Here is an 18,033-nt window from a genome sequence, read left to right on the forward strand (position 1 = left end):
CACAGACCCTTTGTTTTTCTCCCTCCTCCCAGCTTTTGAAGGTATCTTGTCTCGTCATTGGCCATTTTGGTCAGGTGCCAGTGAGGTTGCCTTTAGCTTCTTAACCCTTTATAGGTGAGAGGATTTTTCCTCTGGCCAGGAGGGATTTTAAAGGGGTTTACCCTTCCCTTTATATTTATGACACACAGTCATCACAGTTCTTGAAGTTCTATTCCTTACAACGGTTTCCCAAACTTGGGAAAGATGAGCCTTTCTTTGGGAAAATGAAACCAATTGTGCCTGATCGCAGTCCCACCATGTATTATTAAAGGCCAATCCATCTTAATTCATGCATCTCCGGTGCCCTCTGGCTCAGTGGTGGATGATGAACTTTTGGGGCAAAGGGGGTGTAGCAGAAACAAAACATGCCTGCTTGCTCCCATGGCACCACCCTACCCCAAACCCGGAGAAGGGGAGGATTGACCCTAGGCAAATTGCCCTCCTATATCATGTACAGCCCTTAATTAACTTTTGCCAGTCCCAGGCCTATACCTCCTTCCCAGGATCCTCTTCTTTGTCTTCTCCCTCTTTCGCATTCCCTCTCTCTTTCATAACCTCCTCCTGCCCTGTTCCACAAGGCCTCCTCCAGCTGCTCCATGTCCTTCACTGCAGCACTGAGCCTCAAAGCCCCAGCCAGCAGAGACCGAGAGAGGGAGTGAAAGCCCACCACCCACGCTGGTCCTACCCCCTGTAATGCTAACCTTCAGTGACCCCCACTAGTCTGTGTCGGGACTGGAGGGGTGTAAATTGTAGAATGTTCTAAAGTGTTGTGTTCTAAGTGCCCTGTGTAGACCCTGCTGGTGTGCTCTAAAAGGTACCTAGACCATGTTAAAGTATTTCTGTTTAAACAGAACTACGTCAACTCAAACTAGGTACTTTTTAGAGTGCACCGGCATTTAAAGTATCATCGCTGGACTCTGAATTAGCACCCACTGAAAGGTAGATACGATGAATGATCTTGCTATTATTTCCACCCTTTTTGCACCAGTGTAAGGAGAGGTCTTACAGATGAGCTTCCCATGTCTCCCTACAGTCTATCCTCTCTCACAACTGGAGCTACACAGCCACAAAAGATGGGTCATTCTAGATCATAAAATTGGCCCTTCAAGTCTGGTACAGTATCCTGCCCATAGCTTCTGGTGAAGGCACAGAAAAATCTCCATAATGTACATAGTTCCCTGGACATCCTTTCAGATCCCTGCAGTGATCAGTTTATGCCCTAAAGCATATGTATACCCCATTTTAGCCTACATAATTCCAAGACAAATATTATGGCTTGTAAAAATTTCCAGGCCCTTTTCAAAATCAGCTATAGAAATGACTTGAGTCTGACTTGTTGCAGGAGTGAATTCCACAGGCAAAAGCTATATGCCACATGGAGAACTATTTCCTGTCTCATTCAATGTGTGCCATTAATTTTATTAGACAATGCCCTTGTTTCTCAGAATTCACCTGTCAGGTAATGATAGTCATACTTTTCCAGGATGTTGTCAGGATTAAGTCAGTAATGTTTGCAAAGTGCTCTGAGATCTTCACATGGAACGTGCCAGATAAGTATGGTGTTAGAGTCCCACATTTTAAAATTTAAAGGAGGACTTGTGGCACCTTAGAGACTAACAAATTTATTTGAGCATAAGCTTTCGTGAGCTACAGCTCACTTCATCGGATGCATTCTGTATTTTCCACTGTATGCATCCGATGAAGTGAGCTCTACCTTATGCTCTAATAAATTGGTTAGTCTCTAAGGTGCCACAAGTACTCCTTTTCTTTTTGCGAATACAGACTAACACGGCTGCTACTCTGAAACCTGACATTTTAAAATGTTACCCTAAATTCCTGCCTGATATAATTGCCTTCAGTGGGAGTTGCACGCACTTTGTCAGAGCTGCTTTTGGCCCACTGTTTCTATTTCACATGTAAGTATTTCACTCTGGCCACCAAATAATAAATTAAACATCTCCCCCCTTAACATTACTGGCCTCTGATGATGACAGAAGATAATTTAAATAGAGCGAGGACCATTCAAGGTGGGTAATTAACCCCTCCCCATAACAACCTTAACCCCACCCTGGAGCTCCCGCGTGCTGAGCTGCCCAGGGAACCCACCCAATCGCGTCAGGCACAACCGCAAGAGAACAAAATACTGCGACACCGCGCATGCGCAGCATCAGCTTTCCCCCTCCGCCCCCGCAGGGTGGGTCGTGCCCGTCTAGGGTGGCGAAGTGCGCCCGCGGGGATGTGGTACACTGCGCATGTGCGACGAGTAGGCGGTTGGGCGGGAGGCGCTGCTGGTGCTGGGCCCGGTCCCCACCCCCTCCTCAGCGCTATGAGTGACGGGTTCCGGAAGGCGGAGTCGGGCACTCAGGTGAGGCAGCGACCCCTTCCCCTGCCTGGGAGCGCCGCGCCCCGGGCCTGGCCTCCCCTGCACCGCCCCCACGCGGGGCTCGGAGTAGCGCAGCACGGGCGTGGCCTGTGGGCCGGGCCGGGCCGGGCCGGGCCGGCCTGTCTGTCGCGGGTGGTGTCGCGCCGCCCCTCGCAGCACCATGGCCGGCCGGCCGGCAGGGGTTCCCCTGGGGCGGGGAGGACACGGACACGTTGGAAGCCTAGGCTGTGGGTGCTGCCGGCTGGGGGGGGGGGAACCGAGGAGCTCCCGGCCGCCGTCTCTGCCCGCTGGCACGTCCGTTTCTCCTCGCTGCAGACGGCATCCTGGCCCGGAGGCGGCGGGGCTGCGTCCCAAGGGCTGGCGGCCCGCCGGAAAGATGCGCCCGTGGCCGCTCCAGCCGCGCCGCCAAGCGTTGAAGTATGTGCTTAATTCCCGTGGAGGCCAGTGGGACTTAAGTATGTGCCTAGAATTAGGCAAATGTTTAAACACTTTGCTGAATACGGTGAACTGCTGAATCAGGGCCCGTATTTCCCCCCCCCCCACCCCCGCCGTGTGCACTGATACTAACCAGTGCATGGGACTTGTCTACACTTGTAGAACTTCAGTAGTCCATCTCCCCAAAACGTGGTAGGTAGACAGAAGAATTCTTCCGTCAACCTCGCGCTGGCTACATGGGTGGAGGGGGGGCTAGGTTGTCTTAACTGCATCCCTCAAGGGGTTGGATTTTTCACACCTTTGGGTGACATAGTTAAACAGACCTATTTTTATAGTGTAGACAGGGCCTCACAATAAACCTGGAGAGACTGTTGTTCACCTGAATGGTCATGAAGGTAGAGATGAATTGTAGCCACTTAAGCACTTTTTTAAAAACTTGGAAGATTTTAAAATTGCCCTGCAAAGTTTTGCTCATAGCAACAAGGGTTATGTTTCTTTAATTCTTTATCCAGTTTTTCTCTGCCCTCCCACCACCCACCCTCTTTCTCTGACCTTGTGACCCTAAGGATGCTCTGGAAATCTTTAAATCTTGCAGCAACACTTCCTTGTAAAATGTTGTGTAGCTTGTAAGTAAAAAAATTCTGTGCCAAACAAATAATTCTTCAAAAATCTCATAAAATGAGTTTAGTAAAAATGGAGTGACAATGGAAGCTGTAAGAGGTGAAGGTTGTCAAAGAGAGTCAGTGAATTTTTATTAAGCAAATAGCTTGTGAAAGGTAAAAATGTCTCACTCATTTTTTTTGACCAGTTGGTCTCTTAACACTTTTAATCACTATCTGATGGTGCCCTGTATAGCATATATTACTTAGAAATGTTGCATATTATTGAATGGCACCCAAAAATGTGCTGAGTATTTCCCAGAAGACATAAGAAAAACTCTTTGAATTCCATTGAAGTACCATTAACTTTCAATGGGACTGAGGCTCCTAAGTAATTTTGACATTTTTGAAAAATTTTCCCACTGCCCCTTCCTCAGCAAACTTACAGTTTAAGGCCCCTGTCGTGAAGCTTATGCCACATGGACAGATGTCTTTTGTCCACAGGGACCCCTATTTTCTACATACCAATAATCACATGAAAAGATCCACTGTGATAGAATGTAAAGTGCAGTTATTCAGAAATGTATTGAAAACGCACCTAGGGTACTCTCTTACTAAGGTAGATACACACAGAAAAGTACTGGAAGGTAATCATTTTGTGGAAAAAAGGTAAAAGTTATGTAAAGGAAGAAGTAAGCACCCATAATTAAATTATGGCATGCCAATCTCAATAGTGACCAGATGTTGCTGTATCTTTTCCAGTTTTTTCTGTTCAGTTACTTTCTTTAGCAGTGCTGTGTTAACTGGTTATTTAAGCCATTCACAACAGAAGGTAGAAGCAAGTGATTTCTGTTATTGCAGTCTGATCCTTTGATCGCTACAGATATTTTACCATATACAGAAGAACTGTTAAAAATGTTAAAAACTGCCTATGCCAGACTAGGTAGTCCCAGCTCTTGTGAAAAGTTCAATAGATCTTTAACAACCACAGATGGTAAGGTCTCCTCTCTTGTGTCTTATCTGAACATAGTTTTGCTTCAGCATCATTAAGTGTAATGTGGACAGACCTTTCACAGAGTTTGTTGCAAAGTTGTTTGTTGATCCTGCCAGGAAATCCCACGGTGCACAGCATGATACAAACAAAGCAAGTGTCTGTGGAGATTCTGCTTCAAAACTAGGGAGAAAACATAAGTTTCATAGAAACACAGGTACATTGTCATCAATGAATTGTGAATAATCTGTTCAATGCTCAAGATAAGCACCTATAGGTATTTTCAATCAAATGTGTAAGCATTCAGTTCATATAACCACAGGTTCATATTTAAGCTATAATGATCAGATATTTTCTGAGGACTAATGACTGGATGAAAGGAGCTGGAGCAATCAAGAACTACTAAATAATCCCCAGGAAATGCCCTATACAGAAAGTATTTGCTATTCTAAAATGAAAATTGGGGAGGTGAAGAGTATGGATTAAAAAAAAAAAATGATGCACATTTAGCTGGTACTGAAATGGCACTTTTTTTGAATTAATGCTGTATCAAGTAGTCAGACTGCTTATATTACCTTAGCATTCAGCAGCTAACTCTAAATGTGAACAACTATATGTACACGTTTGCAGAGCATTGTAAAACCGTAGGAACCTGCAAAGCAGAAGGCAGGTTTCCAGCACACTTCGTATTCTCTTGAGATTCCAAGGAGCCATTAGTTCTAAGACACACTTGTTTTTATAGTTTTCATAATGTACGTAAACTTAAAAAAAAAAAAAACAATTACATGATTTCAACACAAGTCAATACAAACTAGCAAATGCATATTAAGGTAATCTTTGATGCAGTGATATGGCAGGTAAATTTTAAGTGAAAAGAAAAGGAGTACTTGTGGCACCTTAGAGACTAACCAATTTATTTGAGCATAAGCTTTCATGAGCTACAGCTCACTTCATCGGACGTAGCTCACGAAAGCTTATGCTCAAATAAATTGGTTAGTCTCTAAGGTGCCACAAGTACTCCTTTTCTTTTTGTGAATACAGACTAACACGGCTGTTACTCTGAAATTTTAAGTGGTGCCTATGTTCAGCCATCATAGCAGGGTACCTTATATTTGTAGAGCCGTACAAAGGACTTAGCCTCACATCTTCCATTTCTTTTAAGCTGTGTGGCTAAATCCTGCGCTGGTCTGAAAATCTCAGTTATAGATTCTAAACTGAATTTTCTTGCCCATGCAAAACCGCTGAGCTAATTGAATATAATTTTGTCTTAATTTGTATCAGGAGAGTTGTTGAACCATCCATGCTACTAAGTTTTCCAATAAAGTGTGTTCTGTTTAAAAAGTAGGGAATAATTTCAGTTTGAACACTACCAAATGTCATAGACCTTCCTTTTTTTAAAAGAAAGAAAAACTTGAACACTATACCAGCTAAACATTAAGATTGAGTTATACCCTTTTAAGCAGGGGTGGCCAACATGTGGCTCCGGAGCCGCGTGTGGCTCTTCAGAGGTTAATATGCAGCTCCTTGCATAGGCGCTGACTCTGCGGCTGGAGCTACAGATACTAACTTTCCAGTGTGCCAGGGGGTGATCACTGCTCAACCCCCTGCTCTGCCCCAGGTCCTGTCTACCCCTTCTCCCAAGGCCCATGCCCCTTCCCCTGTGCCTGCCATGCCTTCCTCCCCCACAGATCCTCCTGCGCATGCGAAACAGCTGATTGCGGCAGGCAAGAAGTTCTGACTGGCGGGGCTGCCAGTGGGTGGGAGGCACTTGGGGGCGAGAGCTGATGGGGGGGCTGCTGACGTATTACTGTGGCTCTTTGGCAATGTACATTGATAGATTCTGGCTCCTTCTCAGGCTCAGGTCGCCCACCCCTGCTTTAAAGCAAGAACATCTCAAAACATACTTAAGTCTTCCCCTATTCATGTTGAGGGGCATTCTAGTACAAGGAACTTCAGAATAGTGGATGAGCAGTGCTGTGATAAATAAATGCAGTATTGCCAACCTCAGAAGATCAAAAATCATAAGTCAGACTCCAAAAAAATTTTTTTTGTAAAAGATTACATTGTGGTAGGTTTTGATCTGTCTTGTTTTGTTTTGTTTTTTAACTCCCCTTGCCCATCCACAGTGCGTGTGAGAGATTTTATTTCTCACTCTTCCAAAATTCTTGGGTAAGGTGATTTTGACCTCCATAGCAGGAGCTCTCACACCCACATCTCCACATCATTTCTCCAGTAATTAATTCTGCACCCCACTGTCCAAATCTATCTTGTCCTGTCTGTCCCTGCATCAGTTCTTCCCCCACATCAGTTCAACTCATCCCTCGACAACCCATCAGTTCAGCCCCCACAGCCTCACCTCTGCTCCACCCTGGGGTGAAGAGGAGCTGTAACAGAATCTTCTTCTGCCCCTTCCCAGGCTGGGTGTGAGGGGGAGGAGCATAGGAGCTTTCCCCTTTGCTCAAAAGAGCGGAGGTATAGGGAGCAGAGCTGCTGGGCTCCTTCAGTCTCTTGCGCTCCCCCATGAGAATGACTTCAGGTTGCTGACGGGAGGGAGAGAGAGAGCGCTCTGGCTATAGCAGCTCTGATTGATTACTTTGCCCGAGGAGGCAGGCAAGTGAGGCACGCAGCAAATCAGAGGAGGTTCCCCCAGGCAGGGTTCAAATTTGCATAAAGGGTGGAGCTTCTCACATCATCTCAAGACAGGCTCCAGGCCCAGCCAAAATCCTGTCATTCACCAAAAAAAAAGAAAAATCATGAGAGTTAGCATCACTGTAATGTAATGCAATAATTAATTATATCATAGTGGTTCTGAGGATGCTGTGGGAGCCCTAAACACACTTTGTGTTCTGGATTTAAATGAGTCTTAAACTTTTAATAATGTTTTAATAAACACTAATACAGAAACGCATCTATTTGCTGCTCCCGCTTTATGCCTTTTTTTAGGTTGAAGGAGGGTAACACAATTGGAACTTTGCCTTCGAAAACCATACTTAGCTAAAATCTAATAATTTATCATCTCAGAGGCAAGGCTGTTTATTCAAAAGTCTTAAATATATTCATAATGTCTCAGCTGGACAGCCTGTGTCTCCTGATGGCTGAGGACTTCTTAAGCATCAAAGTAAAGCATCCCATGATCTTGCAAGACTTGGATCTCTAAAACAGATATTCATATAATATTACTGTTCCCAGTCACACTGTTATGTAAAATTTGCAGTAAACTTTATTTGACTTGCAGAACGAAGTAGACTGAGTGTTTTGTCTAGTAAGTAGCAGCAAAAGAATGTAAGGAGAAAGAGGCTAGATAGCAGGATAACAATCTAACCTTTTCAATGACTAATGGTATCTTCTGGATGTATATAAAATGTATGACATTTGTAAATATGAACCATTTGCTATGAAAATGTCTCACAGCTATGTAAAATGTGTTAAAACACTCTTTAGAGTTCTTGCATATCCTGATATTCTGGTAAATTTCACTTGGCTGCCATCATATTAACCACAGTGGAGCAGTAAAAGTCATGGTTCAGAGAAAGCAGGTAAGCAAAGACCAGAAGGGGACTCCAGACTCACAAAGGGGAAGGATGCAGTGCAGGATGATGAGAATGGAGAGAACATAAACATAGGAGGGAGAGACTCCATAAGCACGAGGGAACAGCAACAGCACAGGAAATGAGCAAGTTATATTCAGTCTCTTCCCTGATCCTGATTATACAGAATACTATAATATTTTTTCAGTGTAACAAGTTGCAGTGTCGCTAAACTGGTTTCAGAGTAGCAGCCGTGTTAGTCTGTATTTGCAAAAAGAAAAGGAGGACTTGTGGCACCTTAGAGACTAACCAATTTATTAGAGCATAAGCTTTCGTGAGCTACAGCTCACTTCCTCAGATGCATATCGCTAAACTGTAACTATGGATATAACATGTATTATACAAATATTTCATGCAGTGAACAAATGCATGAATCATGGATCCAGTATAATGTCTGTTAAAGTGTTTTTATTCTACTTTTAATGAGCATCTCACAAGACTGTTATCAACACACCTGAACAGAACAGTTACAAAGGCAAACACATTGACATTTTATTAATGGAAGGGAATGGTACAATGTCCGTGGAAGTGTCTTACTTGGACTCACATCATAACCTCTTGAAGCAATTTAAGCATCACTTAGAGTTTTTATACTACCATTAAACAAAAACACAGACAATTGATTTTTAAATAATTTAAATTGACAATAGCAAGGAGATTCAGAGGAAAAGTTGTCCATCAAATATAGTGTGGAGGAGGGGGAAATGTGTGCTGGGAAGTTATGTGCTGAGTGCCCTAAGGATGTGGCTAGGAGAGAGATTTGATGCACTTGTACAGAATTTATTTTATTCTAAAAATCATTAATTTAGAGCTTATGGATGGTCATGAAGACTGAAGTGCTCTGTCTTCAGGATGTATACTCTGGCAGCAGTACAAGCTTTTTTGCCAATGTGCTTTAATCCATGTATGGAAGGACATTTCTAACAGTGGGTAAAGTGTTTATTTCTTGAATTGTTGGCCTCTTTGTTGAGACAACAAATGGCACTATAGCTGGCAATGTGGACACCTGTCCATTTAAGAACTGGCCCAAGAACACCCACTTGCCTTACAAAGGCTGTTGAACAGCCATCGTGTAATGACTTTTGATCACTACCAGCCTGTGTTTGAACAAGTGATGGTGAGGTGATAGGATCTGTAGCCCATCAGAGTCCCACATCTAATGTAAGTTGAAATATGTAAGACGCTTTTACTTATATATGAGCTGAGGGACTGGATGACTCAGGAGACTGAATACAGCCTTTGCCCTCCAGATCACTAGTTTGAAGTCACTGTCTGATGGCTGTTACAAAGGGACCATCTTTCCTTTCATCCTATAAAATGGCAACATTTCCATATTTCAAAGACATCCATTCTTGCAGCAGTTTTTATCTGCCAGTAGCTCATTCTTATGGTTTTGTAAATACAGGTTCTTACATGGCACTTATCGCCATGGAATCCTGGTGCTCGTTGCTAGGAGAGATAGAAAGTCAACGTCTGTTACTGTACTGTCCAATCTCTGAGCTTGCCACGTGTATGCAGAAAGGCATTTTAAAATCAAATTATTCTGTTGACAGAGCTATCATTGAAAACACACTAAATTCTATGGTTCTGTTGTATCTTATAAACTTAATTCCCATGACCCATTATTTTTAGTTAACACAATGTCTTTTTATCTTTTTTTTTTTAAAGCTACTTGCACGACTTGAGGGCAGAAGTTCTCTGAAAAATCTTGAACCTTGTCTGTTTGCAGATGAAGGATTTCCCATTCATGGTAAAAAAAAAAAAATTGTGTGTGTGTGTGAGATCTTACAAAACTGTACAGTATCAAAGTAAGTTTATGTCTGTCAGGTTACCTCAAGCATGCAAATAGATATAAAATCCTGAATTCAGGGAGAGACTAAATGTTGACATAATATACTTAGACTTCTGTAAGGCATTTAACTTATTACTGGTACTGTAAAACATTTTGATTATGAGACTGGAATGGTACATCAACATGACACACATTTAATGGATTGAAAACTGGCTAACTGGTAGGTCTGAAAATATAATTGTAAAAGGGGAATCATCTTTGACTGGGTGTGCTACTAGTGGGTCTTGCGCTATTTAGTATTTTTATCAGTGACCTGAAGGAAAATATAAAATTATAGATGACACAAAGAATGGGGGAATTGCTAATAATGAAGAGGACAGGTCACTAATACAGAGCAATCTGGATTGCTTAGTAAACTGGGTGCAAGTGTAACCCACACACCTGGGTGTAGTGTTCTGTCCCATCTAGTGGTACTAAGACCACTTAAAGAGAGAGAGTTAAATGAGTCTGCTCTACAGCCTTAGCTAACAGCCAGTTGGCTTTTTGCTCATGCAGTAGAGGCTCATGCACTAAGCTCCAGAGGTCCCCGGTTCAATCCTGCCCACTGACGACCAGGGTCTCTCGGCGTTACACAAGCAAATAACATACTTTTTGATATGGCCAAATGTAAAGTCATCCATGTAGGATCAAAGGCCATGCTATCCTTGGAAGCAGTGGCTCTGAAAAAGACTTGGAGGTAACAATGGAAAGCAACTGATCATGAGTTCCAGGGGCAATATTGTGGCCAAAGGGCTAATGCAATCCTTGGGTGCAGGAACAAGGGAATCTCTAGTAGGAATAGGGAAGTTATATTACCTCTATATTTGGCACTGGTGCAACTGCTGCTGAACTGTTGTGTCTGTCCTGATGTCCAATTCAGGAACGATGTTGGTAAACTGGAGAGCCACAAGAACAGTTGAAGGATTGAAAGATATGCCTTATAGTGAAAGACTCAAAGAGCTCAATTTATTTAGTTTTACAAAAAAAGATTAAGGGGTGACTTGATCACAGTCTGTAAGTATGGGATACAGAAATATGATAATACAAGGCTGTTTGATCTAGCAGACAAAAATATAACAAGATCAAATGGCCAGAAATTGTAGCTAGACAAATTGAGTCTCAAAATAAGGCACAAACTTTTAACAGTGAGGGTAATTAACCAGTGGAACTGCTTACCTGGGGCTATGGTGCAATCTCTTATTGCTGGCGATTTTTAAATCCTGATTGGAAATTCTTCTAAAAGATATGCTGTAGTTCAAACAGGAATTAATTCAGGGTCTTATGGCCAGAGTTGTATAGGAGTTCAGACTAGATGATCACAGTGGTCCCTTCTGACCTTAGAATCTATGAAACCTATGAAAATAAACACCATACATGTCGATTTGGGGACCACTATCTGGAAAGCAATAAATATGTTAAACTAAAAAGACATTGCTGTTATGTTTGCTTGAGGGAATTTAATGTCAAATTAGAGAGGCAGTAGTGCCTCTCTATATGACCCTGGTGCAACTGCATCTGACTCATTGTGTACACTTCTGATTCCTCCAAATTACTATAAGTATAGGAAGAATTAGAACAAATAACAGAATGGCAATAAAAAGAATCATGATGACTGAGAAAAAGAAAGTGTGTACAGTCTAAAAAGAGATTAAGTGTGGAGCATTTGTGTATTTATAGCATTTAGACTACGTGTCTAAAAATATGTGATCCATGCCCCCAAGGTACTTTCAAACTCAATGGAACAAAGGTGGTGGCTAGTTGGGAGAACAAGGCAACATCAGTAAGACCATATGAAGGGTAGAGCACAACATGATTAAAAAAGATTTTTGTTGTTTTTAAAGATGAAAAAATAAGTAGATGATTTAGAAGACTAATTTCTTTTAGGCTTTGCGGAAGAACTGGGAGATCAACAGGAGGAATTTGAATGAGGAAGAGGGTAATGGCCTTGAGTATCAGCTCAGGAAGACTGTTCCATGATAGTGGGTAGCATGAAAGAAAGCATAAACCCAGTATGATCTTACAGCAGTTGTTGCAGCCATATTGCATGTTTATTTTAGGGATATCAGAAATGGAGTGGCTGGATCATAATTGGGGAAATACGGCAGCTTAAAATTGAATGAAAGAATTCATGGAAAGCTTTTGAACCAACTGTATTTCAAAAGGTCCTTCTTTGAGGTGGCTTGAGGGTAGGGAGGGCACAGATTTTCTCTATGTATGCGTGGCTCCCCCTCACCTACATCAGTATTCAGTGTATGAATTCATAACCTAAATTAAAATGTATCCAATGGTTTTTGCAATTCCTGTTTGTACTTTATCAGTATATGGACTTGTACTGTATCAGTGTATGTAATATCCATCTTCTCAACATTTATTTTTGTTGAAAGATGAAACAAATATTAAACTGAGTCCAAGAATTTAATTTTGCAGTTATCATTTTCAGTGTGAAAGCATTAAACAGATTCACTGTAACAGCTGCTTTTTTGGGTGCCTGTTCCAGCTTCCTGCACCAGCAAACTCTCATACAGGTGATACCATTTGGTTCAGAGACGTTTGGACACTTTCACAATAAGGCTAATTCACATTAGTGAAGTTTCTCTGCTCAGGACTGCTTTTTTACTCCATAATAGTAATAAAACCCAACTAGTGAAATTGATAAGTACTCTAAATAATGCTCTGTAGGGTTTGCAGAAAGGATAACTTATTTCTTTTTAAAACAAACACAAAAAAACCCAATGACTTTTCAGTCTCTTCTTTACTTCTTGAGTGCAAAGTCCCAAATGGAGATTTAGCTGGGACTATTTCTTGATGCCCTTTTCTTTTCTCTGGATGCGAACCAAAATAATACCAATCTTAAATTTGTAGGTAGGGCCAAATATGACCTTCACAGAAGTGGAGTTGCACAGGATGTAAACTAGTACAGATTTTGACCTCAATTAATTTTGTTATGCAAACCCTTAATATTACAAGTTCATTTAAAAGAGTCCTGCAAGTCATTTTTACTTACCTGAGCCCATATACTTGTTGTTTTGATCTTTATTTCTAGCTATGCTGGTTTAAACCCCTGATGAAAATCTAATTTTATATTAGTCCTCTCACTTTAATTAGTTTCATTTTTGTAAGTTGTCTTGGCCATGTTACCATGCCTTATAAGTGAATTATTTCATAAGCATCTTCGCAGAAAAATTTATTTATTTTTAGCATTTTATTAAATTAGCTATGCTTTTTCCTGTTTTCATTGTATATGAAACAGAACAATATGTACTGTCATGTTTAAATAAATTATACATGATTCCATTATAGGCAACCAAATATTCATAATGTATAGTCAGAGCATTGTAAAATAGAAGCAACGAACATTTGGAGCTGTAATGATATTCCAGCCACTGTTCCTAATCATGAGGGAATTGTGCCTTTAAGGATACATCAGCACATTACATAATATTTTACTGTATTCCTAAGTAGTAGAAATGGCATGAGCTTTAAAAATAATCTTCCACTACTGCCAATCAAGTTTCTCCTTACCACCTTTGAATATCAAACTTAGGTGTGGGTGTAAATGTACAGCTCCGATTTTCAGCTCTAATATGACACCCAAAATTAATTTGAAGTAAACATTTCCTCCCCCTACCCTCACTTGCAAAAAGTAAAGAATAGTGACATCCTCTGCCCAATTTCCTAAATGACTAACCTATCATTGTCACAAAGCATCTGATAGTGTGAAAGCTGTAACAGCCTAAGCCTGCAACAGTTAAGGCTACAATTGAGTCACGAGTATTTTTAGTAAAAGTCATGGACAAGTCACGGGCAAGAAACAAAAAGTCACAGCCCCTGACCTGTCCATGGCTTGTACTATAAATATCCCTAACTAAATCTTAGGTGCTGGGTTGGGGGGCGGGAGTGCTCCAACGGACGCTGATGCTGCTCTGTGGGGGACAGCCCGGGGCCCTGTCACTGCTGCTCCGGGCAGGGGACAGTCTAGGGCCCCATCGCTGATGCTCCGGGCAGGGGGCAGCCCGGAGCGTCACTGCTCTGGGGCAGCCCCATGGGACAAACTGCTGGCCCCAGGCCGTCTGAGCAGTGGCTGATGCAGCTGGCCCTGGGGTCAGCTGCACTGGCCAATGCAGAAGTCATGGAGATCCTGGAAAGTCATGGAATCCGTGACCTCCGTGAAAGACTTGTAGCCTTACCTATAGTATAATACACATCACCACCACTAGCGCTAAGTGTGATAATAACCTGACTAGAATTGTCTAAACTGGGCTGCAGTGCAATGGAATAGTTCTACCAGCATTTGCTAATTAGTAAAACTTAAGACATCATTTCTACCGTGTGCTTTCTGAGATAGGATGGCTAGAACTAAGCACAGTATTTTATGTGAGGACATCCCATCTATTTATATAATAGCATTTGAGGGTATGTCTACACAGCAATGTAAGCCCGGGTTCGAGCCTGGGCTCAAGCCTAACTCCCTTTGCATGCACACACCAATTGTGCTACCCTAGGGCTTGGACCTAGGGTCCCAGGACCCTGCAGGTCCCAGAAGTCCTCTGGATGTATCCCAGAGCAGCAGAGAGGAGTGCTGCAGGCAGCCAGTGCAGTGGCCGAAAGCACCATTACTGTCTTCCTGTTCCAGCTCCTCCTTGCTGCTGTGCGGAGCTTGCCTAGAACAGGGAGCAAAGCTGACAGGCAGGAGGTAACTCCTGGCCACCGGGATATTGGGAGTCATCCCTCCCCCAGCTCTGCTGCTCCCCTTCCTTGCAGGGCAGCCTCTTGGTCCCACCCCGGTCTCTGGTCCTTGCTCCCGGGCCCCCTGCCCTCCCTAGATCTGTGTGTGCAGAGGCACCCGGGCAGCATGAACTGTGAGGGCGGTGAGTGAGAACCAGCCCAAAAACTTCCCCATAGCCTTCCGGGAATCCCTTATCCCTGTCTTCCAGGGTGCAGTGGAGGCAGGAATGAGGCTGAGGGAAGGGGGGGGGTTTCCTCTGAAACCCACATTTTATGTCAAACTTCAAAACAAACGGACAAAAATAAATATAAAGACAACCAAACAAAAACACCTTCATTGAACATCCCATTTTAAAAATTAAGACTTGAATAGTTTGACAAGCCTGGAGACTGATGTCCTAATAATCCTCAGAACCTGTGCACATGGGCATTTTCCTGCCACTGTGACTCAGTCTAGAGGTGGAGAGCCCAATTCTCAGGTGAGTCGGTAGCTTGCTATAAAGCCTTCTCAAACTGCAGCCATTCTACTGAGACACCCACCAAAGCAGCTAATTATGCAGTTTATGGACTCATGCTCCGTATGGGCACCTGAGTCCCATCAATAGCACCATTACAGTTAGGAAGCAGGATGGTCAGTAGAGTTTTCACATAGTACAACACGTTTGTAGGGCTGAAGTGTCGACACTGGGTGGGGGGCCGATAGAAACTCTGATATAGGGTTACTTTGATTCAGCTCTGTGCACTGCAGTGTGGATGCCAGAGTTCTAGGTTCAAGCAGGGGCCCAAAAATCCTTAGCCTAGGTTTAAAACGCAGTGTAGATGCTCACGCCCAGAGTTCCCTGACATGAGTCAGCTGACTCGAGTCTCACTAACTGTAGGCTTGCAGTGCTGTGTAGACGTAACTGTAGTGGCTTCAGTGTGGCTTCATCCTGTATAGGTTTGCTTTTTCTAGGTCTATTGCAGTTTGAACAAACATTTTTGTTGACCTGTTCACAGTGACACCCAGATCTTTTTCTGTATGATTACAGCTAATTAGAACCAATTTGTACTTGTGAATAGTCCAGGGTATTCTTTACAGTATGCATCAACTTGAATTCAACAATACTGAATTTCATCTGACACCAGGCTGCTCATTCACCTAGCTCTGATAGGGCCTTAATCTCTAGTCTTGATTAATCTAATAAATTTTGTGTCATCTGGAAACTTTGCCATGCCATCAGCACATTTTTTCATGTTGCTGTTCATGTATTTTGCGACTATTAGTAAATATTAGGCATCCCCAGTCGTAATATGGAAACCTTCTGTTAACCTCCTTCCATATTAAACTGGCCATTTATTCCTGATCTGTATCTTAGTCTATGACAGTACAGTACTTCTTATCCCATAGTTATTTCCCCTCTTTTACGGCACTTTGAGATCTACTGACAAAAATATAACAGGTGGTATTAGGGAGTATTAATATTTATTACTTTGTTTCCTTAACAGCCTCTTGTGAGAGACTTTGTCAAAGATTTTTTGTAAGTTCAGTTGTCAGCCGGTTCTCCTTCCTCTGTTGTGTCATGGTTTGCCTGCTCTGATCCGCAAGGGTGAACTTCCTCCTCTTATCTTACCGTAGCAGCTCAGTCACTAACTTTGTGAAAATCTAAATTTAAAAATTTTGCTATAAAGGGCTCTCATTACACAGTGGTTCTTATTGCGGGCAGCCTCTTTGATAATCACAAAGGCCCAGAAGTTCCCTGCTCCTTCAAGTTTTTTTTACAGTCCAAAGTGTACTTCTTTTGAGAGAATGGATGTTAACTTCAAAGTCCAATTCAGACATAAGTCATACCTAACTGTATCCAACAAACTTTAGAGGGAGTTTAAATAAGGTGTCTTGTCCTTAGATTAAAATGAATAAACCCTTGGAGAAACTTTTAGAATAGATTTTCATGTAACTTACCATTTTTACGTAATTAAACTTTTTGGAAGCATTTATCAGATCACAATGGTCCCCAATGCTTGGTGAGAACTCTTCCCCCAGAGCAGGGCTTTACAGAAGGTAACTTTATATGAAAACACACATAAAAACCCAGAGGAAAACATCTTTTAAACTGACAAAACCAAATATTTACTTCATAGAATAACTTGTAATTTTCTTAAACTCACCATTGAGAACAGTGAAACAATGCTATCCCCTACCTCAACTAAACCATTGTGTAGCATTATTGTATGCTTTTTGAACAAGCTATATTTCACTTCAGAGATGGATGAAACAACTCTTAATATTTAATTGACAAATCCAGTAACAGAGCGACATTCAAAATTGCCATTGAAGGCAATGGAAGTCTTGTGCAGAAGCCAATGGCAGGACCGAACATATATTTTGGAAAGCACTTTTCAGGAGAAGACAAATTTGTTCTAAAATATTTCAAAGGCTTAGAGAAGGAGCTGGAGGAAATGACACCACCCAGCATATTTGAAAGGACTTCTTTGTGCCGGGTTCATATTGTAACAGCGTTCTGAGATAGTTATCATGTCTTCAGCACAGTATATATGACACAACAGAATAACAGATGCCTGAAAGTAGCAGTGTTAAATATTGCAAACTTTGAATAGGAGGGGAAAGTAAGGAATTATTTAATATACTGAATAGTCCTTGCCCTTAGTCTAGCAAGGGGTATTCAGCGCAAACAAATAAACCCTGACTGCTGCCCAGACCCCTCCGTATAATTTTGGAAACATCAAAAATTGAGGAAAATAGAACTCCAGTTTGAAAAGAGTCTGCTGAATTTCACATATTTATGTATTATGGAGAGAGAGTTTCCATGTACGGCTGAAGTGGATAGAACTGTCACATCATGTGTAAATTACCTCTAACACTTCCGGTATGTGAAGCAAGAGTCTCAATTCACTGCTTCTTCCCTTGTCCCAACTTCTCCATTATAGTCTGTATACTTGTGAACAATAATAGCCTATAAAAGTTGAGTAATGACTTGAAAAACCCTATTAACTCAGACAGGCACGAACATATTGGAACAAAGCTGCAATTAATTCTCTGCTCTTGCCTTCCTCTGGAAAGCTCTTACCCCATTTACACTTGCCTAGGTCATGGAAATGCAAAGCTTACTGCAGTTACAATTGTGCAATTCTAATTCTGCCAGAGTAGAGCAGTTAAATGTCCACCTTACTGCACATGCTTTTACCATAATGTGTGAAGCCCTACATGGAATTAGCATACACCATAAAGAGAGAATAGTAGCTTTCTAAAATGAAAAAGAGAGCAATTAATAAATAAGTTAACTTTTATCTTCCTCTGATGTAAGACTGAATTTTTAGGTGTCCTGTATGTGTATCTGACAAAAGAAACACCTCCCTAGCAATGGGTTATACTTACTAGTTTGTCTTTTTAACACTTCCTTGCATTCAGTAGTGTGTTTTTAATTATTTCAATTGTGGATGAAGCA

The 18,033-nt window shown here is 42.0% G+C and overlaps 1 protein-coding gene and 1 long non-coding RNA gene across 5 annotated transcripts in view; one reads left to right on the forward strand and one right to left on the reverse strand.

The window, feature by feature from the left end:
* Nucleotides 1-1,728: 1,728 nt before the first annotated feature.
* XRCC2 (X-ray repair cross complementing 2) overlaps nucleotides 1,729-18,033 on the forward strand; it is a 28,022-nt gene continuing 11,717 nt past the window's right edge. The window contains exons 1-4 of one of the 3 annotated variants that reach the window (XM_084618371.1): nucleotides 1,729-2,404; nucleotides 2,738-2,839; nucleotides 9,703-9,784; nucleotides 11,750-12,210. In XM_084618371.1, the coding sequence (XP_084474497.1) occupies nucleotides 2,276-2,404; nucleotides 2,738-2,839; nucleotides 9,703-9,784; nucleotides 11,750-11,793 (357 nt within the window). In that variant the 5' untranslated portion in view covers nucleotides 1,729-2,275 and the 3' untranslated portion in view covers nucleotides 11,794-12,210. Of the gene's footprint in view, nucleotides 2,405-2,737; nucleotides 2,840-9,702; nucleotides 9,785-11,749; nucleotides 12,211-18,033 lie in introns of those variants that run through there. The other 2 variants (XM_084618369.1, XM_084618370.1) reach the window with 2 other exon arrangements.
* The window catches only part of LOC311515378, a 110,343-nt gene continuing 95,934 nt past the window's right edge, over nucleotides 3,625-18,033 (reverse strand). The window contains exons 3-6 of one of the 2 annotated variants that reach the window (XR_014710121.1): nucleotides 11,042-11,218; nucleotides 10,682-10,761; nucleotides 6,804-7,171; nucleotides 3,625-4,630 (exon numbers count right to left, since the gene is read on the reverse strand). This is a non-coding gene — a long non-coding RNA (uncharacterized lncRNA). The remainder of the gene's footprint in view (nucleotides 4,631-6,803; nucleotides 7,172-10,681; nucleotides 10,762-11,041; nucleotides 11,219-18,033) is intronic. The other variant, XR_014710122.1, reaches the window with a different exon arrangement.

The sequence above is a fragment of the Lepidochelys olivacea genome (assembly GCF_965140295.1).
Source record: "Lepidochelys olivacea isolate rLepOli2 genome assembly, chromosome: 2".
Classification (NCBI taxonomy): Eukaryota; Metazoa; Chordata; order Testudines; family Cheloniidae; genus Lepidochelys; species Lepidochelys olivacea.